The sequence below is a fragment of the Diabrotica virgifera genome, chromosome 7 (genome assembly GCF_917563875.1).
Source record: "Diabrotica virgifera virgifera chromosome 7, PGI_DIABVI_V3a".
In the NCBI taxonomy this organism is placed as follows: Eukaryota; Metazoa; Arthropoda; class Insecta; order Coleoptera; family Chrysomelidae; genus Diabrotica; species Diabrotica virgifera.
Window position 1 is genome coordinate 55,136,489 of NC_065449.1, and position 22,474 is coordinate 55,158,962.

A 22,474-nucleotide genomic window follows, 5' to 3' on the forward strand; every position below is an offset into this window, starting at 1 on the left:
TTTTTTCCTGACATGGACACGATGCTATAACAAAAAGTTGCCAATCTCTGGGTGCTGTATTTTAAAATTGAATCTATTTTGTATTAAATCTCCTGATCTATGTAGCGTAGCCGCTGTGTTATTGTATATTGTATTATAGTTAATAAATAGTAAGTCAAGATTTCAATATAAGTTCAGTCATGATTTTTTCCTTTATTATTTATGTCAATAATTAAATAGCTTGGTAATATAAAAACTCTTTTCATATAGAATATAATTCCAGAAGCTGATGGAAATTTAATTAACAGTTTAGCAACAATTAAATTGTTAATTAAAAATTTACGGTCGCTATAATAATCATAATAATTATGATGCACAAGAATAACTATGATTTTTGTATAAAAAGACACTATACCTATCTAATGTACTTTACGGAATTGAAAATGGACTATTTAAGCGGCCTCAGAAATAAATTAAAATTATAAACAATTTTTTGGCTTATAAACAAATAGAATATCTCGGGAAATATTAAATTAAATTAAATCATGAAAACGGTATTGGAAAAAAAGCGGCAAGATGCTTCTTTTAAAAGAAAAAAAGTTTAATTGTGGTAAGTGGTTCCTGAGATACAACTGGTCAAAGTTGATCGGCCTTTACGGCAAAGATATACACAATAGGATCATAATTTTTGAAGCATCACCTTTTTATTTCGGTTCTCTTCCTCCACACCAATTTTCATATCTTTAAAATACTCATAACATATCTGTGCTCTGTGCGTAAAGTGAGTTAAGTCCAAAAATGGTCGAAATTAGCAAATGCTCTCTCTGTATGTTAGAATTCGATATCTACATGTGTGTATAATTTGTCAAGTCTAATTCCATTCCTGAACTGAGATATTCATTTTACACAAATGAAAAACAATCAATACTAACTGTGTAAAGCGTATTAAGTCGCGAACTTAGACATATCACTCTTTACACTAAACATTATTTAAGAAACAGGAAGACTCAGTGTGTTAAGTCGCACAATTTTGCGACTTAACACACTGTACACAAATAAGTTATTACGCTGACTCCCTGTACGCCGCGCGTCTTTAAAGCTGATTTGTCTTTTTTACTAAAAGTGTTTGGAGAAAGTCAAAGATACCTGTAAACTATTATTCAAAAGAAAAAATCATCTTCTTCGGGAAAAATCCAACCTGATGAAAGAGGAAATAAAAAAAAATTATAACTGAAGAGAAAGGAATACAGTAAATCAATTTTTAATTGGAATACCAGCTTATGACAGCCACTACTCAAGACAAGATTGTGAGAAAAATTTGTTTCTTTACATTTGACGATAGTGACACTATAATATGAAGAATACAAGCGTACCCTATCTGAAAACAGTTTAAAACCTGTAAGCTATACTAAGTTTTGTGAGGAGTTCCACAAGTTAAATTTCAAAAATTAAAAAGCCTAAATTAGATGCCTGTTCAAAATGTGGTAGGCTAGACATGCAACTTAAAATATGTTCTAAGAATGAAAACCAGGAGTTTTTAAAACAAAAAAAATGACTACCTTGATAACGCGGAGTATGCGTATAAGTCTAAAAAGTTAGACGAAGAAAATTCAAAAGTTAATGTTTTAACCAAAAATGTGACATTTGGCATGCAGCAATGCCTTCCTACTCCACTCGTACATAGTTTTGTAGCCTTCTACAAACGTTAACTTTGGACTTTTAATCTAACAGTCTACGACTGCAGTGATGGCACAACTTACTGTTACCTTTGGCATGAAGGTGTATCTGGGAGAGGTGCTAATGAAGTTGGCTCATGTGTATATAAATTTATTTCTAAAGCTTTAAAGCATGTTGTGAAAAGTTTGATCATATAGTAGTCAGATACATGTGGTGGTCAAAACAAGAATACCCATGTAGCAGCTATGTGTATGGTAGCCCTGCAAAATTCTCCTAACTTGGAAGCGATTATTCATAAATTTTTTAGTACCTGGCACAAGCACATTGAGTGTGATACATCACACGTCCTTATTGAAAAAATAAAACAGCTTTTGCTTTGCTGGACGTTCCACTATCCTCATGATTGGGCCGAACTTATACAAAGCACTGGTAAGAAACGCCCTGTCGCGGTGAAGGAGATAAATCAAGATGGCTTCTTTGACTTTGCTAAGTTGCTAAAAACCGACCTTCAGCAGCGAAAAGATGATGTTATTGGAAACAATTTTAGCTACAGAGATGTACAGTGGCTGAATTTTGTTAAAAACGAGCCTGGAATAATTTACTAAAAGAATACCTTAGACCTTAATCAACCGTTTCAAAGTGTTAGTTTCAAAAAAAGAGGCAAAGAAACCATTAGCAAAATGGTCTCTGGTTAACGACAAAGTTCTATACCCAAGAAGAAAAAAATGACCTCCTCAACCTGCTTCCATACATTTCACCAGTATTTCACCAATTCTATAAAGAATATCCTCAAATTAAGCAGAGAATACCTACACTGATTACAATCCTGCTGAAGCAAATGAAGAGTTAGTGCAACTACACAGTTGACTAAAAAAAAAAAAATGTGAAAACCACGAAGAAAATGACAGTTAAAATATAAATAATTATGAAAATATATATTTAAAAAGAAGAAAATAAATCAACGAAACAAAATGTCAGGAAGAAGGGAAAAAATGTAAATATTAAATAATAAAACTTAAAAGATATTCATTTGTTTTCCATATCAGTTTTTGTTTATTTTTTGTATTATTTTACTTAATTTGTATTATTATTACTTGGTTTATGATGCATAAACCATATAAACATTAAGTTTTTGTCTTGCTAAATGTTCTTCTATTATTATTATTTATTAAAACGGGATATTTTGATCTTAAAAATCCCCACTATTATTATTAAATATTATTTTTTATGATTTTTGTTATAGTTTGTGTTATGCGTTAAGCGTGTTAAGTTCATGATATTTGTGCAAATTTTGTTAAGTCTATGTAAGAAAAAGTTTATTATTTTTTTTATAATACTTATACGGTTTGTTTATAATATTTATTGATTATGTTATCGAGAGAAATAAATATTTAATTGATCCAAAGTATCTAAAAGAATTTTGAGGGATACATTTTTGTAAAAACTCGAAAAGTATAACTCGAACATATTATTTCAAACTTTAAACGCGTTTATCTCAAAACAGTGTTTTAGGACTTAACTCTCTTTATGCACTGAGCACAGATATATTATTATAATAAAAACTATCGATATTACGAGTGAAAATTGCCAAAAATAGCAAAATTCCAATCAAAAATTAGGTTGGAGATAATGGAATCTCAAAGTTCAAAATCGGTATACGTTAAAATAATGCATTTGGTCGGCTTCCAGTGGAGCAATTTTCTTCATTCTTTTTTTGTTCCCAAGTAACTCGAGTAGAGCCATCTAACTAACGGATTATTAAAGGTCAAAGTTGCTTTTGTTTTGTTATAATAAATTAATTTATTTAATATAACAAAAATTTTTAATTTGTTTAAATAAAGATTGTTTAAATAATTATACAGCTTTCGAATGAGAATTTTTGTATTTTTAACGTTAAAAGTTACACTTTTAGTAAGTTTATCTAAAAAAAGTCTACAACTGGAGAAAATATGTAGTTTTCTTTTCTTCTAAATAAATAAATCTATTATAACAAAACAAAAGCAACTTTGACATTTACTAATGCGTTAGTTAGATGGCTCTACTCGAGTTACTTGGGAGCAAAATAGAATGAAGAAAATTGCTCCATGAGAAGCCGAGAAAATGCATTTTTTTAACGTATACCGATTTTGAACTTTGAGATTCCACTTTCTCCAACCTAATTTTTGATTGGAATTTTGCTATTTTTGGCAATGTTCACTCGCAATATCGATAGTTTTTATTATAATAATATATGTTATGAGCATTTTAAATATATGAAAATTGGTGTCGAGAAAGAGGATCGAAATAAAAAGGTGATGGTTTGAAAATTATGATCCTATTGTTTATATCTTTGCCGTAAATGCCGCTCAACTTTGACCGGTTGTATCTCAGGAACCACTTATCACAATTAAACGATTTTTCTTTTAAGAGAAGCGTCTTGCCGCTTTTTTCCAATACCGTTTTCATGATTTAATTTAATTTAATATTTCCCGAGATATTCTATTTGTTTATAAGCCAAAAAATTGTTTATAATTTTAAAATATTCCTGAGGCTGCTTAAATAGTCCAATTTCAATTCCGTAAGGTACATTAGATAGGTATAGTGTCTTTTTATACAAAAATCATAGTAATTCTTATGCATCATAATTATTGTGGTTATTATAGCGACCGTAAATTTTTAATTAACAATTCAATTGTTGCTTAACTGTTATTTCAATTTCCATCAGCTTCTGGAATTATAGTCTATACGAAAAGAGCTTTTATATTACCAAGATATTGAATTATTGATAAACAATTACTTACCTAAAATTTTAGTTGAACATTAAAGATTTTGTTGGAAAAACCCGCATTTTTCGGGGAAAATGTTCGTCGAAGTATATCGGGAAAAACACGTCTCCATGCAGAATTTAATTACGGTGAATTTTTATTTGGGTGTCTTTGGTGTAAAGTTAAAATCTTTGGAGTTATAGAGCAAAAATAGAAAAAAAACACGATTTTCGGGCGCCATTTTGTTTATAAAAAAAGTAGCACACTATCTGCGGACTTTGCATACCTATATTATTAATATATTATTGTGTTTTCAATTTATCAATCAAAGGCAAAATGAAAATTAAATTAAAATTTTTTTAAATAACGAGGGCACATAAATTTAATACACCCTGTATATTGATCTGTAAATATTTATTAGAATTTAGTTTGGATGTAAGTGGATTTCTTTTTTAATGAGCTTTCCGATGAACCATTAAAGACTTGTGAATAATTAAAGTGAAAAGGACGATGTATTTAGATTTAAAATGGAAAAAGATTGTTTATTACGGGAGCTATAGAATCCACAGGTAGAGGTAATTATCATTTTCTAGAAAAATGGTTTAAAAGAAAGTTTGGAATTTTAATATCTTTGTTTCAACCCGAGTAAATATTGTAGTGTTCCCCGAAAGTAATTAGGATGGTTGGAATAATTTTGAAAATGACTGTTTGTTTGTCGAATGTAAAAGAGAAACGTTTCTGATTCTTGGCAAATTGGAAGGGGAAAAGTGGTTTGAATGTTGAGTGAGTTTGAAAAAGAAGTTATTATGTTTTTGGCATCGCTGAGGAGCAGTTCGACGTTTTCGTGGATAAGTAGTTAGCAAGTACCAGTGGTTGTTTGATAGTGGAGAATAGTGCTGAAAAGTGGAACGAGAGACAGATCAAATTGAGACGAAATACCTCTTTGGTTCTGTATTATTGTGAGAAGGAGAGCAGATAATTTTTGGAGTTTGTGTGAATCGAGTACTGGTCAAAAGAGGCTTTGGCTCGTTGGAGAATTGGTGCTGGTATGCTGATAGTTTTGAAGCTGGAGAACGGAGAGGGCTTTGATGAGTAGCCTTGAACATAGTCAACGAAGGAGAGCTGTTTTTGGGTCACGAGAAGACATCAGAGTGAGTGAAGAAAAAGGTCAGTCAACTTATGTGAAAGATATTTTTATGTTCGGAAACTAAAATTTTGAGTAAAAAGCATATGAATTAAAATTCCAATATTTCTAAAAGTAAATAGGAAGTATAGCTAATCTTGCGAATACATAAATTTGTTTTGTTTAGTTTGTTTTACCAAAGTCATCGGGAACAAACCGATAAATTGTTTTTTTTAACTATAATAAATTTAAGTGGTAAAAATTTCATTCGGACATCTGTGTCCACAGATTTTAGATTTGATACATTTTAGAGTATTGATTTTGATAAATAAAAGACAATTCTGTATGTTTATTTTAATATTTTGCTTTATTTATTTTCCCTATTTTATCCCGATTAGGATCAACTAAGAGATACTGAACCCACGAGAGAAGATAAGTATAACGTGAGATAATTTAGATTTTTTTTTAATAGTATAAAAAGGCACCCTGAGATTTTTTATTCATTTTTATGTATGATTTGCGACAATTAAATAATTAATCAAATAAATAATAATTAATATAAAATTAATAAGAAGCAGATCATAACAAATATATAATCATAAGATTCGATTCCAGCAATAAAATTGCTGGTAAATAACTTTTCCCAAAAATGGCCTATTCTCTGATAATCTGCGCAGACTATTAGTTTGTTATTAATTATTGATAAATTCAAGGAGAGTAAAATATGTGAACACTATGGGGATTTCTAGGGATATCTGCTTGAAAATTGATTTTTTTTGTAAAGAAAATCGCATATGCTGCGACGATTTTCTCCTGTATGCCATTTTACGAATCGTTAAGGTCAGAAAAACATTCAACTCTAAATTTCCCTTTTTTTGCTTATTTCATATGACATTTCAGTAGATAAAATAGGAGAAAATAACATGTCGACTAAAGATAAAATAATACATCATTTTAAAATTACCTTGTTAAGTAGGGCTTGTGTGTTGTGCATCCCAAACTCAGTAATATGTAAAGATCTTCCTGAGGATGAATAGAGATCAATAGTCTGTTCCACAGGAACTCCCAATCAGCGGCAATATTGTTACTATTTCTCAAGGCATTACAGTATACTACGTCTCTTATATTTGGATTTACGCTAAAAAATTAATTACGCTAGTAAAATTAGGACAAAGTATCAGAAATATTACCAATAAACTATTATATCTCTATTTACATTCTGAAAACATGTATGAGTACCCTTTCAGACTAAGACACTGTTGTTTGACACCGGTGAATCATCGGTACCACCAGAGAAATTCATATCAAGCGAGGTGTGAGACAGGGCGATACTCTTTCACCTAAATTATTTATTACGAATACGCCTTTAAAATGCTAAGGTGGAAAAATAGAGAAATAAAAATAGATAGGGCAATGCTCAATCATCTGCGCTTTACCGACGAAATAGTACCTACTTATTACCAAAGATCTGGGTGAAGCACAACAAATGCTACAATAATTAGAAAACGTATCTTCAACAGTAAGTATAAAAATGAACCTCAGTAGGACCAAATTTATAACAAATTTAGTTCCCAGCGGACGCCTAACCATCCAAAATCTTCTTCTTCTTCTTCTTTTTATGTAGACATGACTCTGTCTGTTTTTCAATGTGCCTCCAGTAAGTTGTCATTCCATCTTTTTCGTGGTCTACCCTCTGATCTTCTTCCTATTGGGGAACCGTCTCTCGCCGTCCTTACTACTCTATTTGTTGTCATTCGGCTTATGTGGTTATTAATGTTGTTTATCTTACATCTCCGTCGTGTATCTGCACTTCTAGCTATATCCCACAGTGTCTTACCATCGATTTTTTGCAGTGTTTTCATCTCTGCTGTTTCTAGAATTCTTTTTGTCCTTTCTGTATCAGGTCGTGTTTCTGCCGCGTATGTCATTATTGGTCTGATGACTGTTTTGTAAATTCTGCCTTTCACTTTTTTCCGATGTTTTTATTTCTCCATAGTGTTTCATTCAGGCAACCTGCGGCTTTGTTTACTTTATTCACCTGATCCTACACTTATGTTTCGAACTTTTCGTAGCTAGATAGTGTGATGCCTAGATATTTAAACTCCATGGCTTGTTCTATTATTTGGCCCTCCAGCTCCAATTTACACCTTATTAGATCTGCTGTTATAACCATGCATTTAGTCTTTTTGGGTAAATTAACATGTTACATTTTCTAGCGGTTATATTAAATTCGTGCAGCATACGTTGTAAATAATCTTCACGTTCTAAATCACCATCCCAAATCAAGTGATCGAATTGACAAAAAAGTACATATATCTCGGTCATGAAATCAAAATAAGCAAGGATATCAGACCTGTGAATTTCAACGACGAATAATAGTCCAGGGCGCATCTGTTTTGAGATGGACGTTGAGAGGTGACTCAAATTTTTTTGCAGAAATTGCTTGAAAATAACTCAAATAATAATATTTGAGTTATCCTCCCACTCAAAATGGTCCGGAACATTGTTTAAATAATCAAAATGTCAAAATATGAAGGAAAAATTCGATTTTTTTTATTGGTTTTTTGATTATAACTTTCAAACCATTCATTTCTGAGAAAAGTTGTACTGACATAAAAGTTGCGTAATTAAATTTCCTACAATATAGAATTGGCTAAATATTTAAAAATAGTCACCCTTGTTGCAAAATAGCAATAATTGCGAAAACAAAAACAAGTATTCGCATTTTACTTTTTTCAACCATTTATGCTACACTTAAGACCTTCATATCTTACCCAGCAAAACTTTATGGTATAGTAAAACATCACTGTAAATTTCATTAAGATCGGTTTAATAGATTTTGCAAAATAAATTTTGCAATCCAGCTTTCGCAAAAAAAATTCATTTTTTTTAAATGTTTCAGGACTGAAAATAAAGCAGATAGCATGTTGATTTTTTTTGCTTATAGAAGTGTACTGTACCTTTCATTTGAAATTTGCAAAATTAAAATCGATTAATTACCACGGCGTCAGGAAATTTTTTAAATAAACCTTAATTTTTGCTGCTACGCGCAGGACACCGGTGTTCGATTCACACAAGTTGATTTCCACCAAAATTTCTTCCAATCTTTATCCAATATATTATTTTCTTACTCTATATTTTGTTGTATTTTAATATTTTAATTCCACAAAAATCAAACTAATTTTATTATTGGTTGTGAAATATTGTTTAAACAATTGCATATGTTTAAAAATAATAAATTTTTATTTTCTAAGTTAAAATATATGAACAAAGAAAGTTTTTACTGAAAAAAGTGTTATTTTCAAATGAGTATGTGTTTTTATTTTGCAATAAACAAATTTATTTATTTATATCGAAATGTAATAAAAATTAAAATGTATCAAACATTATCAAAGGTCATTGGAATGCCCAATCAGAGCAAACTATCTGCTGTCCTGCGCGTAGCACCAATAATTAATGTTTAATTAAAAGAAAATCCTGACGCCGTGGTAGTTAATCGATTTTAGTTTTGCAAATTGCAAATGCAAGGTACAGTACACTTCTATAAGCAAAAAAATTTCAAGTTGCTATCTGCTTTATTTTCAGTCGTGTAACATTTTGAAAAAATGAATTTTTTTTGCGAAAGCTGGATTGCAAAATTCATTTTGCAAAATCTATTGAACCGATCTTACTGAAATTTACAGTATTGTTTTACTGTATCATAAAGTTTTTCCTGGGTGAAATATGAAGGCCCTAAGTGTAGCATAAATGGTGGAAAAACGTAAAATGCGAATACTTGTTTTTGTATGTTTTTTTCGCAATTATTGCTTTTTTGCAACAAGGGTGACTATTTTTTAAATTTTTAACCAACTCTATATTGTAGGAAATTTGATTACGTAACTTTTATGTCAGTACAACTTTTCTTGGAAATGAATACTTTTAAAGTTATAATCAAAAAACGAAGAAAAAAATCGAATTTTTCCTTCATTTTTTGACATTTTGATTATTTAAACAATGTTCCGGACCTCTTTGAGAGGGAGGATAACTCAAATATTATTATTTGAGTAATTTTCAAGCAATTTCTGAAAAAAAATTTGAGTCACCTCTCAACGTCCAAATGTACTAATATTTTTACAGATGCGCCCTGGTCTATAACACTTGCTTAGGCTGCGTATGGTTCACTAAAGGTACGTATCCATACGTGGGTGCTCCGTGTAGCTGCTCAAATGGATACGGCATGCGCCCCCTACATATAAATCGCAAATCGGTTGAATCGAAGAGGGTGAGCGCCGAGCGGCGAGCACCAACGTACCCACTATGTGGAGCTGCTACACCCACGTACGGATACGTACCTTAAGAGACGTATTTAAGAGCAACATCCCGATAGCTACGAAACGAAAGACATTTGACCAATGCGTTCTTCCTATTATGACATACGGAGCAGAAACTCTCACGCTCACAAAAACAACAGCACTAAAAATGCAAGTGGCACAAAAGCGCATGGAAAGATCAATTCTCAGCATGACAAAAAAGACAAAATAAGGAACCAAGACCTAAGGAAAAGAACAGGTATCACCAGGTATAACATGTTGTCGAACGTATAGCCAAGCTAAAATGGAATTGGGCGGGTCACGTAGTGAGGTTAAAAGATTCAAGTTGGACCAGGAAACTAATTGACGGCGCCCAAGAGAAGAAAGACGCAGAGGACGACCACCAACACGTTGGATGGACGACATTAAACGAATGTCCAAGAAATGTCCACAGAACCGTGGCGAGTGGCGAAAAATGGGAGAGACCTATGTCCAGCAGTGGATGGAAGAGGTTGCATGATGATGATGATGATGATGAAAATAGGTTTCCCGAAAAAATATAGTGTATACTTAAAATGCCATACAAACCTAGTTTTGTTTAATCTTAATGCCTGAAACAGTCTCTTTGTCTCAGAAATACAACTTGCCTGGCCTCTTTTACAAGCATCTGCCCACACCCTTTGCAATTTCAAAGTAGTAACTTGATCAATTTCTTCCCATTTAGTAGTTGAAATGTTGGCTGAAATCTGACTTATAAGGTCTAATATCATAGCATTTGTTCTTTTTCCCAACTCGGTATTGGCTCCTAATCTTGTTACTAAATAATCCATATTTTTAATCGTAGTGAACCAAGGGAAGTAGCTAGTTTCATTTTTTAAATATTCCAGAAGCTCGAAAGCTTCGGAGTATTTAATGTATCCAGCCCTAGCAAGATTAAGAGAGTCGTCTAGTATTTGAGCTCTGTTTAACTCCGAAATTTGAGTGTGATTTTGATTTAATAGAGATTGTATTCTTTGCGTTAGCCTTTTGCAATACTTAACTCTGTAATAACCTAAAAATAAAATTTGTATTAAATATAGTTAAATCTTATGTATCCTATAAGTACCCTTTCAGACACCGGTGTCCGCCACCGTAGTTTAATTGCAGTAAAGCATTGCCACTAAAATTACCCTTGCTAAATCATTCCGACCAATCAGTCTTTATCCTTTCTTCTAAAGGCTCTAGAGGGACTAGTGGATCGATTCATACGTGATGGAGCACTTAGGGACAACCCCTTGCATACACGTTAACGTCAATACGCCTACCAGGCTGGGAAGTCTTGTGAGATGGCTCTGCATCACCTTGTCTGAAGGGCGGAGCGGGAGCTAGATCGGAAGCAATACAGCTTGAATATCTTTATGGATATTGAGGGCCCCTTTAGCTGCGTTACTTTTGACTCCATGTGTGATTCTGCAGAAAAGCATGGGGTTGGCCGAAACTTGATCAAGTGGATCCGGGCCCTGCTTTCTCAGAGGCAGATAGCTGGGTACCGGAACGGTTGTTGCGTTCGGGTGTCAGCATCTCGTGGTTGCCGTTAGGGAGAAGTTCTATCCCCCCTGCTGTGGTGCCTGGTGATTGACGGCCTTCTTCAGTGACTCTCCGAACAACAATTTACTGATTGAGGGGCTCTTTTCGGGAACAGTGCACGAGGTCACTAAGGTGGCTCTCGGGCTCGTTGAAGAATGGTGTCGGGGGCACTCACTGAGGGTTAATTCTGAGAAGACTGCTGTGGTTCCATTTAATCGGAGAAGGGTCATCGGATCTACTAGAAATCTTAGCTTCTATGGCAAAACATTATCGATTTCCAGGTCAGTGAAGTACCTAGGAGTGATCCTGGATTCTAAACTGACATGAAGGAACATCTGGATTCTAAGTTGAAGAAGGCTGCTGCAGATTACTAGGCGTGCAGAAGAGCTTTCGGAACCAAATGGAGTCTGCAGCCGAAAATTCTACATTGGATATACCAATCCCTGATAAAGCCTATACGGCAATGGTATGATGTATGCGGCAATCGTGTGGTGGCCCCGGGCTAGACTGTCTTCAGTCAAGGTCCAGTTGGCTCATCTACAGCGGTTGGCATGCGTTGGCATCTCAGGGGTCATGAGGACCACTTTAACAGCAGCTCTTGAGGTTCTGCTAGATTTACCTCTTCTACATCTCATTGTAGAGCACGAAGCCATGATGGCAGCCTATCGTCTCAACTACTCTGGATACTGGTTGGGAACGAATGGGCTGATGAGCTATTGTGACATTTGGAGACAGGCTATCGAGTGTTGTCCTGTGCTTTCTATGGTACAGGAAAGCATGTCCCGTCAATTTGAGTTCTCATCCTCCTTCTTGGTCCAATTTCCTGACCGGGATGAATGGGTAGAACGAAAACCTACACTAATCTGTCGGAGTGGGCTTACCTGGTTCACAGATGGGTCTAGAACAGACGAGCGGGCAGGTGCTGGAGTGTATGGTGGTGGAGTCGGATTTGAGTCTAGCCGGGCTCTCGGCTCTCATGAATCAGTCTTTCAAGCCGAGATCTTTGCGATCCTGGCATGTGCTCAAGAGATTACAGATAGGGCTTGCTCAGGCAGCCCTATCTCTATCTGCTCTGACAGCCAGACAGCGCTAAGGGCTTTGGAAGCGCCCAAGATCAGCTCTAAGCTGCTTCTTGAGTGCAAAAGAGCTCTGGATGATGTTGCTATAACCAACAGGGTTAGGTTGGTATGGGTACCGGGACACACAGGTGTGGAAGGTAACGAACGGGCTGATGCCCTGGCAAGACGGGGCTCATCTTCTCTGCCTGTGGGACCCGAACCTGTGATTGGAGTGCCCTTCAGTACTGGTCGGGGTAGTCTCAAAGGAGCTTCTTCTGCAGAGGTTCCAGGACTCCTGGGCCCGTTGTGGAGGTATGAGACAGGTCAGGCTCCATATAGTGGGGTCATCCAAAAGTCTTACAGCCCAACTGCTTCTTCTGGATCGTATAAGATGCTCCCTGGTGGTCAGTATGCTCACCGGCCATTGTAGACTCCGACGGCACCTTCACCTGCTTGGACTGGCGGATGGCTTACGGTGCTGTCTATGTAATGAGGAGGAGGAAACCTCCTCACATGTCCTCTGGGAGTGCCCGGCATTGGCCTATCGGAGGTGGCAGATCCTGGGATCGGCATCTATGTAGCCGATCTAGGTGAGGGAGTTGTCTTTTAAGAGACTTGTGGCTTTCTATGAGGCCATAAGGTTTCTGGGGGACTAGCATGGGAGCTCGGTGCAGCCTGGGCCCCATAAATTCCGAAGACCAGGTTCTTATGGTCCGTAAGATAGGGGTGATACAATGGACCCACCGTAAGAGGTCTAAGTGTTTGAAGGGCACACAAGTGGGCCCTGCCCCGATATACCATAACCAGAACGAGCCACTAAAATCAGCCAGACACTCAAAGGTGGCTCGTCTGTAGTCGTTCATTTAAAACAATGCTTTGCTGCAATTGAACACCGGTGGCGGACACCGGTGTCAGACACCAGTGTCTTAGTCTGAAAGGGTACTAAAGTATGTATTTCAAATATTTTAGATATTTTACCAAAAGATGAAGTGTGAGAAGATTAAATATTAAAATAATACAGTATTCGCCAAAATAAACAGAACTGAAATTTTAGTCCAGTGGGGATAGCATTTGACCTTGCATGCCGAGCTGCCCCAAATTTTATTTTTCTAATCTTTAGGTGGTCAATGGTAGTGTAAATTTAAAATCTCGACTAAATTCCGCCGTTGCGTTAGCCGCCATATCGATTTTAAACGAGAACCGTTTTTGCTCAATATCTCCGCCATTTTCACCTTTTCGACAAAAAATGTAGGAACTGAAATTGTTGAAAATGCGATTTTCTATAATTTCTTTTATTTAAATTTTTTTGTGCGATCGATATTTTCCGAGTTATGGGGGAAAATAGTGACAGTTAGAGAATGGCATGTATTAAGACGAGAAGCAGATAAATTAGTAAAGAAAATATTAAAGTGAAAACTTACAAATACAATATATAGAGGGAGATCAAAAAGCAGACAGGAAAATCAGATTAGAGAAGATATCAACAGTAGATATTACAGAGAAAAAGGAAACAAATAAAAGGCGAAGTAATCCTTCGCGAAAAACGCATCAGAAGAGCTCATAGGAATGAGCAACTTATACACTTGCTCAACAGCAAGAGGCCTGTCTATATGTATGGTACTAGACTAGAAGGGAAGGGTTTGACAAAAATGACAGGTATCTATAACGGTAAATAATACAGTTTAAAAAAAAATAGTTTTAGCGTTATCATAAAATTCAATAAATGTTGATAAAGGTTATAGTGGACTCTAGACTCTTTTACGTGTCACACCCTGTATATCTAAAAATTAACAGAGGCAGATTCCCATCTATTCTGTTTTCAATTTTTGATTATTTTTTTCTTCAAGTACGATATCTAAGACGGAGCTATCGGATAGACGAAGCAACGAAGCACTAAAAAGCCCAAAACCTAGGAATTTTGTGCAGTAAGATGAATCGTCATGCAACTTTTTGCATTCGATTCGAGAGAGTGTCAGGCAATTTTGTGAACTAAATTGATCTCCGGCAAAAATTTTCGTGCATAAGTAAATGCATTTTCAAAGTGCATCTCGAAGAGATGGAAAATGAAAAATTTAGAACTCAGGAAATATTGACGGAAAGGAGTTCAATTTTTATACTTTGGGGTTTTGGAGGTCCATGAAAAACTGAAAAATACGTGTTCAATATTTTTCAAAAATCTATCTAATGACACTAAACATGACCCCCACTCCAACCTCTGGAGGTGGGGTGGGGGTAACTTTAAAATCTTAAATGGAAACCCCCATTTGTTATTGCAGTTTGTATTGTTTACGTAAAAATAAGCAACTTTTATTCGAGACATTTTTTCGAATTGTGGATAGATGGCGCTATAATCGGAAAAAACCATTTATCGTGATACCATAGGTAAATTATAGAAACTGTCTAATATCCCGAGAAATACACTTCTAAATAAAAAACCAAAAAATACGTTTTTAATATTTTTTAAGAACCTATCGAATAACATCAAACAAGACCCTCCACTCCACCCCCTGGAGGTGGAAATCCAAATCCGTTTTACGTAAGAAATCCAAATCTGAAATAACAAGGGGGGCTCCTATTTAAGATTTTAAAGTTTCCCCCCACCCCACCTCCAGGGGGTGGAGTGGAGGGTCATGTTTGATGTTACTCGATAGGCTCTTGAAAAATATTAAACACGTATTTTTTGGTTTTTATTTGGAAGTGTATTTCTCGGGATATTAGATCGTTTCTATAATTTACTTATGGTATCACGATAAATCGTTTTTTCCGATTATAGCCTCATCTATCCACAATTAGAAAAAATGTCTCGAATAAAAGTTGCTTATTTTTACGTAAGCAATCCAAATCTGCAATAACAAATGGGGGTTTCCATTTAAGATTTTAAAGTTACCCCCATCTCTTCTCCAGGGGGTGGAGTGAGGGGTCGTGTTTAGTGTTATTCGATAGATTTTTGAAAAATACTGAACACGTATTTTTCAGTTTTTCGATCCAATCTTTATTTCGCGAATTATTCGATCGTCCCAGGCGACGAGTTCCACCCTGGGCACCAGGTACCTTGGTGACCATAGTCGTCATGAAATTCGTGTTCAGTGACCTCCAAAACCCGCAGGTATAAAAATTGAACTCATTTCCGTCAATATTTCCTGAGTTCTAAATTTTTCATTTTCCATTTCTTCGAGATGCATTTTGAAAATGCATTTTCTTATGCACAAAATTTTTTGACGGAGATAAATTTAGTTCACAAAATTGCCTGACACTCTCTCGAATCGAATGCAAAAAGTTGCATGACGATTCATCTTACTGCACAAAATTCCTAGGCTTAAATCATAAATAATGTCATAAATAAAAACAATAACAAATATAATTTACTAAAATTATATAAATCGTCAATATAAATAAAATATAATGAAGTGAAACAAAAAACAATCACAATCTATTGCAAAATTTTAAAAAATTTCAAATTGCATAATCTACCTTAAGAAATTTAATAAGTTAAGTTAAGCTGCTGCATATGACATTCAAATATAGATTAAAATTCTACTAATAAATAAGTATACTGTAATTTCTTAGTTATTGGTTAAGAAACTCTGTTAATGAATAATATGGTCTTTCAGATAGATAGGCTTTTGTCAATTTACGGAACTTGGGGAAAGATGTTGCAGATTTAAGTTGTAGAGGGAGATGGTTGTATAGTTTTTTTGCAGAATATAATATAGATTTCTTTTCTGGACGGGATTGGTAAATAGATGTCAAAGGTAGAATTTCTGGTGGAATAGTCATGATTAGGTCTTGCTGGAAAGGCATGTAGATGTTTACGAATGAAGCAAACAGTTTCTAAAATATATACAGAAGGTAGTGTTAGAATCCTGTGATGTTTGAAGTAGCTTCTGTAATGTGTTGTTCTTCTGAGGCCAAACAGATACCTTATTGCTCTTTTTTGTAATTTAAAAATAACATCGGATTGGGTAGCGGTACCAGAACCCCAAAAAGGAAGACCATATCGTATATGCGACTCAAACAAAGAAAAACATATGTTATTTTGGAAGAGGCTAAATTCATTTCCGTGGAAACAAATCTTATTGCATAGCAAGCTGAGGATAGTTCCTTGCTTAACACATCGATATGAAGGGACCATTTAAGGTAGATATCTAAAAAAATACCAAGAAACTTTACAGAATCAACGATACTGATCTGGCTGTTATGAAGAGGTAAGGGTTGAAGAGCTCCTTTGTAGGATAATGCTACTGTTTTATCTACGTTAAAAGAGAGTAAATTAGAATCGGACCAGGCTTTTATTGTGAGTCGATCAGAAGTTGTAGTAGCCTGTCCGAATAGCATCATAGCTATTCGGACTGTAGAGACGGCTGCTCTGAAAAGTTTATTTTGGTGTATACGTAATATGTAATTTTTGCCGGAGATCAATTTAGTTCACAAAATTGCCTGCCACTCTCTCGAATCGAATGCAAAAAGTTGCATGACGATTCATCTTACTGCACAAAATTCCTAGGTTTTGGGCTTTTTAGTGCTTTGTTGCTTCGTCTATCGGATAGCTCCGTCTTAGATATCGTACTTGAAGAAAAAAATAATCAAAAATTGAAAACAGAATAGATGGGAATCTGCCTCTGTTAATTTTTAGATATACAGGGTGTGACACGTAAAAGAGTCTAGAGTCCACTATAACCTTTATCAACATTTATTGAATTTTATGATAACGCTAAATTATGAATATACCTACATACATACGTACACCTTTATCTCAGGTTGCGCAGCCATATGCCTATGTCTCCCTATACTTCTGTTTCATATTATCTTTCCCTGCATAATATTTTTGTATTATATCACAGTAACTTGATGATACCAAAATTTTGATTCTGTGTAACAATCTTTTGTTGTGTTTTACTTAATTATATTATTTTGATCGTTTCTTTTTGATTAATACTATTTTATCATTACAAAAACACCTTTTGACTTACCTCTAGAATCATCATTTACAATTAACCAGTCTTTGTCAGTTAAATTATTTAGTATTGTTACAGAACTATTGGGTGCCAACCAAAATGTTTCATATGAAGAGCTATTTGACAATCTGTAAGTAACCGGTATGTACCACTGAGTGTTATTATTTCCAGTGTATAAGAATCTTTTCTGAAAGTAAACATAATTATTTATTTATAAAAAAGTAATATTAATATCCAGAAAAACCATAAGTATATAACCATTTTACTGAATATTCGACCATCATTTTTACAAAAAAAAACAAGTCTCTTTAATACAGAGAAGAAGATTAATTAAAAATTAAATTAAATTAAAAATTAACTAAAAAGATTAATTGAAGAATTCGAAGACACGGCGCTCATATACAACATGGTGATCTCAACAGAGAAAATTAAATCATAGTGATATCAGCGGAACCGAGAAGATGTAAACTGGCCGTAAATAACAAAATAATAGAACAAGTGATGGAAACGGAATACTTGGGAATAAAACTGCCAAGCTACGAAAAAGTGAAAGAAGAAGTACAAAAACAAGTGACTATGGCGAACAGAGCAGCAGGGTGTCTCAACAACACAATCTGGAGAAACAAATACCTCACAACGGAAACGAAAACCATACACACGGATAATGACATAAAAAACAATACAAAACTTAAGAAAAATAACAAACCAAACTCTAAAACAGGGGTCATCAATTATATTGCGTGAGGGTCCGTTTCGAAAACCTACGACACTTCCGGAGTCCGGTAATTCAACACTAAACCAGGCAACTAATCTACCTCGTTTAGGGGTATGAAATAAACTCAAGGAGAAAGGAGATAATTTTAAAGCTATTGTATTATACAAACACTAAATAGTGCAAACACTATTTTGAATTGAATGACGGTCCGCATAAAACTAGCCCACGGTCCGGATGCGGACCGCGGTCCGCCATTTGGTGACCCCTGCTCTAAAAGACAGAGTAAGAAGTGAGGAAACACCAGCGAGATGCGGTATAGAATAAATAAACATGTGGACCAAAAGAATAAAAATATAATGGAATCAACACATAGAAAGAATGACAGAAAATAGAATAATACGAATAGAAAGAGACAAATCGCCAAATAGAAGATCATTGGGACGACCGACGTCAATTGAAGCTAAAAACCGAAGTAAAACAGGCACTGAGCCTATTTATAAAGGAGGAAGAAGAAGAAGAAAATTAATGGCTTTTGTTCTAGTCCCAATTTGTATATCTTTATTTTTGAAGTCTCTGTATCTGTTCTGACATTTTTTTAGTGACCTGTTTCTTGTAAGTAGTTTTTTTACCATAAATCATGAAACTGTAAAAAAATTTTCTTGATGTTTAACGTTTTCATTTTCTATCATTTCTGGTTGTTTCTCAGAATCAGTAGGTATATCTTTCAATATTGTCTTAAAAATCAGATTCTTCATCAACTGCAGGGATATTTCTTCAAAAAGCCGAAAAAACATTCCAGGTCCTTTTCATACTGCATCTGGAATTTGTTATTTTAATTTTTCATTTGAGAAATATATAGGTACAATATATTACCCTAGAATATTGTTCGAAGAAAATTGGCCTACGGGATAAGACAGCCACTCAACTAGTCGCGCCGGGCCTATTAGACTTTTGCAATAGATAAACTTGAATACCTCGGTCATATTATGAGACATGATAAATATCGTATACTCCAACTGATAATACAGGGTAAAACAGAAAGCAAACGCGGACCTGGAAGAAGAAGACACTCATGGCTTCAAAACTTACGTCAATGGTTTGGACTAACATCGATCGAGTTATTCAGAAACGCCACAAAGAACACAAGAATAGATAAGCAAAGAAAAATGTCATGTTAATGGTTTTTGATCCCAATAAGTTTACGAGGCCGTATAGTAGACTCGGAATTTGGCTAGAAAATTTAAACCGAAAATAACAACATTCACTTTGGCAACATTGTGTGAAGACCAAGTCTTCTCGGATATTAAGAAGACCGTAATTTAGTCCAGACAAATTAATATATATTTTTTCCAATAAAAACTAGACGTTTTAACCAAATAATGTTTCAAGTCTGATGTGCAGAATAATTTTGAATTCTGTTCCGCTAATGGACTTGCTTTTATTGTGCTTAAAGTAGAAAAAAATGAACTTTTCTTGCTCAATATTTATCGTCTACCACCCAAAAAAAGCTTATTTGTCGACATACTGACCACGAGAGGTGAAGGGCTAATTTTGGTCTTACTTCATGTTCTGGATGGTGCTAAAAACGAAAATGAAGGGTATTTTAAATTTTAAATGGGGGAATATTGTCAAAAAAGCAATTTTGACCTAAAAATAAAATAAAAAAAGAAATTACGTTTTTCTGTGTTTAATTCGTTACAACTTTGTTTAGTTTTAATATTTTTTTCCGAAAGTTTTATAGCAAATATTCTTCACCTTTCTGAAGACTATGAGACACGACGTAAGCCTCCAGTCTTATTCTAATAAGAGTTATGAATTTTTTAAAGTACCTAAAAGGTGGAGATTTGTGAATTGCAAAGTTAAATCGCATAAGTTGAGCGTCAAAATTTGAAATTTAGCTTTTTAATCTATAACAATAAATAATAATAAATTTTAACAAATAAATAAAAACAAAAAATTTAAAGAAAAAAATCACTAAGGATTTAAACCTCCGCGGGGTTGAACCGGGTTGACATCCTATCGTAGTGACAAAAAAAAAACAAAACAAAAAACAAAACAAAACAAAAAGAACTAAAATAAAATACAAAAAAGAATGCATTTATTTTAATATTAACATTAATATTTTTATTTGTAAAATGTATACACCATGTGTTCTTGATAAACATTAAGTAGTATAATATATTTATATTTATTAACATAGTATGTACATTAGCTGTAATGAGTAGGTAAATAAGAAGTAAAAAATTGTAATAATATTATAATAACCAAGTTTCACTAATTGGCAATATCTTTAATACATTTAATTTTGATTGAGACTGGCTGAATGAACATAGTCCAAGCAAAAAAATGAAAAAAGCTTTTTAATCTGGTTTATGTTAAAATTTAGAGTACAAAGGAGTTTTCTGGGGAGTTTTAGATCAAAATGTTTTATGTTCTCCCACTTAAAATTCAAAATAAACTTAATTTTTGTTTTCAGCACCATCAAAAACATTAAGTATGACCAAGATTAGCCATTCACCACATCGTAGTCAGTATCATGTCATTTTGGGGTTGCCTGCCGCTCGACTATAATGGCATTATAAGCAATTAATAATAAATTTTATGGAAAGTCGAAATAATAGAAAAAGTACCTGTGAAAATGTAACATTTTTTCCATTGAAAACTGCATTCACGACTGGGAATCCAGGTTTATTTGTCCAATTATCTACAAAATCGGTAAAATTTACATTTGGAGGTAATGCAATACTGTTAGGAAAATTGGCCCATAATTTTTCCGTGGTTCCTGAACCATAAGCACTAAAATAAAATATTTTCCTTATTATGGATTAGGTAATTAAATGAGAGTGGAGACAAGCTTTCCAAGAATAGGGTTTTAAACTCAGTAGTTAGTAGAACAAAAGCAGAGTATACAAAACGTTTATTTAAATATGGGATTACTACGGCAGGTTAGATAACTTTGGAGGATTACATGATGGGAAATATAGTAGGTAAGTATAGCAGGAAAATAAGCTTTTAGGACATCTCAATAGGGCTTTTCATCGATTGTCATTTGTTTCGAGCTTCTGTTATATATGTTGTATAATTTGTGTATAATATTAATATACACGGATTATACGACATATGACAGAAGCTCGAAACAAATGACTGTGAATGAAAAGCCCTATAGCCAGGTAGCTATTTGACAAGATTTTCAATAATGTGTAACTTTAGTAAGCAAACCTATACGTTTTTTGCAGAAATTCTGGTGTAGTTTTTTAATCATTAACAATTTAGTGTAAAAAATGAAATTTTTTCAAGTTTTCGCTTACCGTTAAAAAGGTATCTACATATTTATACTTAAATACAAATATTTTATCCGTTAATAAATAGAAAACCCTTTAAAACGCTGTGTTATAAAGTTTTTTAAGTTATGTTGTTGCTAAAAAAATTCCAAAATAAAGCAATACCATTATTTATTTCAAGTTTTTGTTTCTGGATCCACCCGTCATGAGAGAGACTTGTAAGAAGACTGAACTGAATCAAAACGTACCGGCTGGTTGGCAATTGTAGTAAAATAATATACCAAAGCCTTTACTGACCTCTAACGAGGATATTGAATGCCCTCAAATCTAAAATATATCGACTGGTCCAAACATAACCTTAGATGTAATTGAAAGTGCTATAAAGCTAGAAAAGAATAGGAAAGCAACCGGTCCAGATGAAAATAAATATTTTCTTCTAAGCCGCTTCAATAAAAAATATGAAATAGAGCATATAGCAACTACTCCAGGGTAATAAGCTAGAAATAGACCATGCTCGGGACACTTAAAGATCCAGGTAGCTGACTACTTTTTCAGTTATTGCAGACCTATACTAAGAAAACCTACCTGTTTCCTGCCTAGAGTTCGCGTCCGTTTTTTTATTATTAACAATTTAGTACAAAAATCGCGATTTTTTCTTTTTTTTGTACTCCGTTCAAAAACTAAATAGCTGACATAAAATTTTAATAAAATTTTTTAGAACATTAAAAAACCTTCAAAACGCCAATTTTTAAAAGTAAAAAAGTTAATTTGTTGCTACGGAAACTGCAAAATAAGTGAAAATCGTTATTTGTTAATAACTTTTACAAAAACTACCTTAGAATTTTAGTTTTTCACCCAAAGTTTGGTATTGGGGTACTTACAAACCCTCAAAATTTGAGACCGATCCATTAATTAGTTTAAAAGTTATTCTATTTGTTTATCCCAGAGACCTTTGTTTTGCAATAACATAAGACAGAAAATAATGAAGATAGGGCAATTCTGCTTATGCCAAATGAAAGTAGAAAAGTGATACTATCAAAATTTACTAAAACAAGAAAAAAAATTATCTAATATAGTCAAAAATTCT

The 22,474-nt window shown here is 34.0% G+C and overlaps 1 protein-coding gene across 1 annotated transcript in view; it reads right to left on the reverse strand.

Annotated features, from left to right (window-relative positions):
* Positions 1-22,474, reverse strand: part of LOC114334545 (aminopeptidase N) — an 85,914-nt gene that overhangs the window by 17,754 nt on the left and 45,686 nt on the right. The window contains exons 7-10 of the mRNA XM_028284610.2: positions 20,737-20,902; positions 17,407-17,578; positions 10,401-10,863; positions 6,488-6,661 (exon numbers count right to left, since the gene is read on the reverse strand). Of these exons, the coding sequence (XP_028140411.1) occupies positions 6,488-6,661; positions 10,401-10,863; positions 17,407-17,578; positions 20,737-20,902 (975 nt within the window). The remainder of the gene's footprint in view (positions 1-6,487; positions 6,662-10,400; positions 10,864-17,406; positions 17,579-20,736; positions 20,903-22,474) is intronic.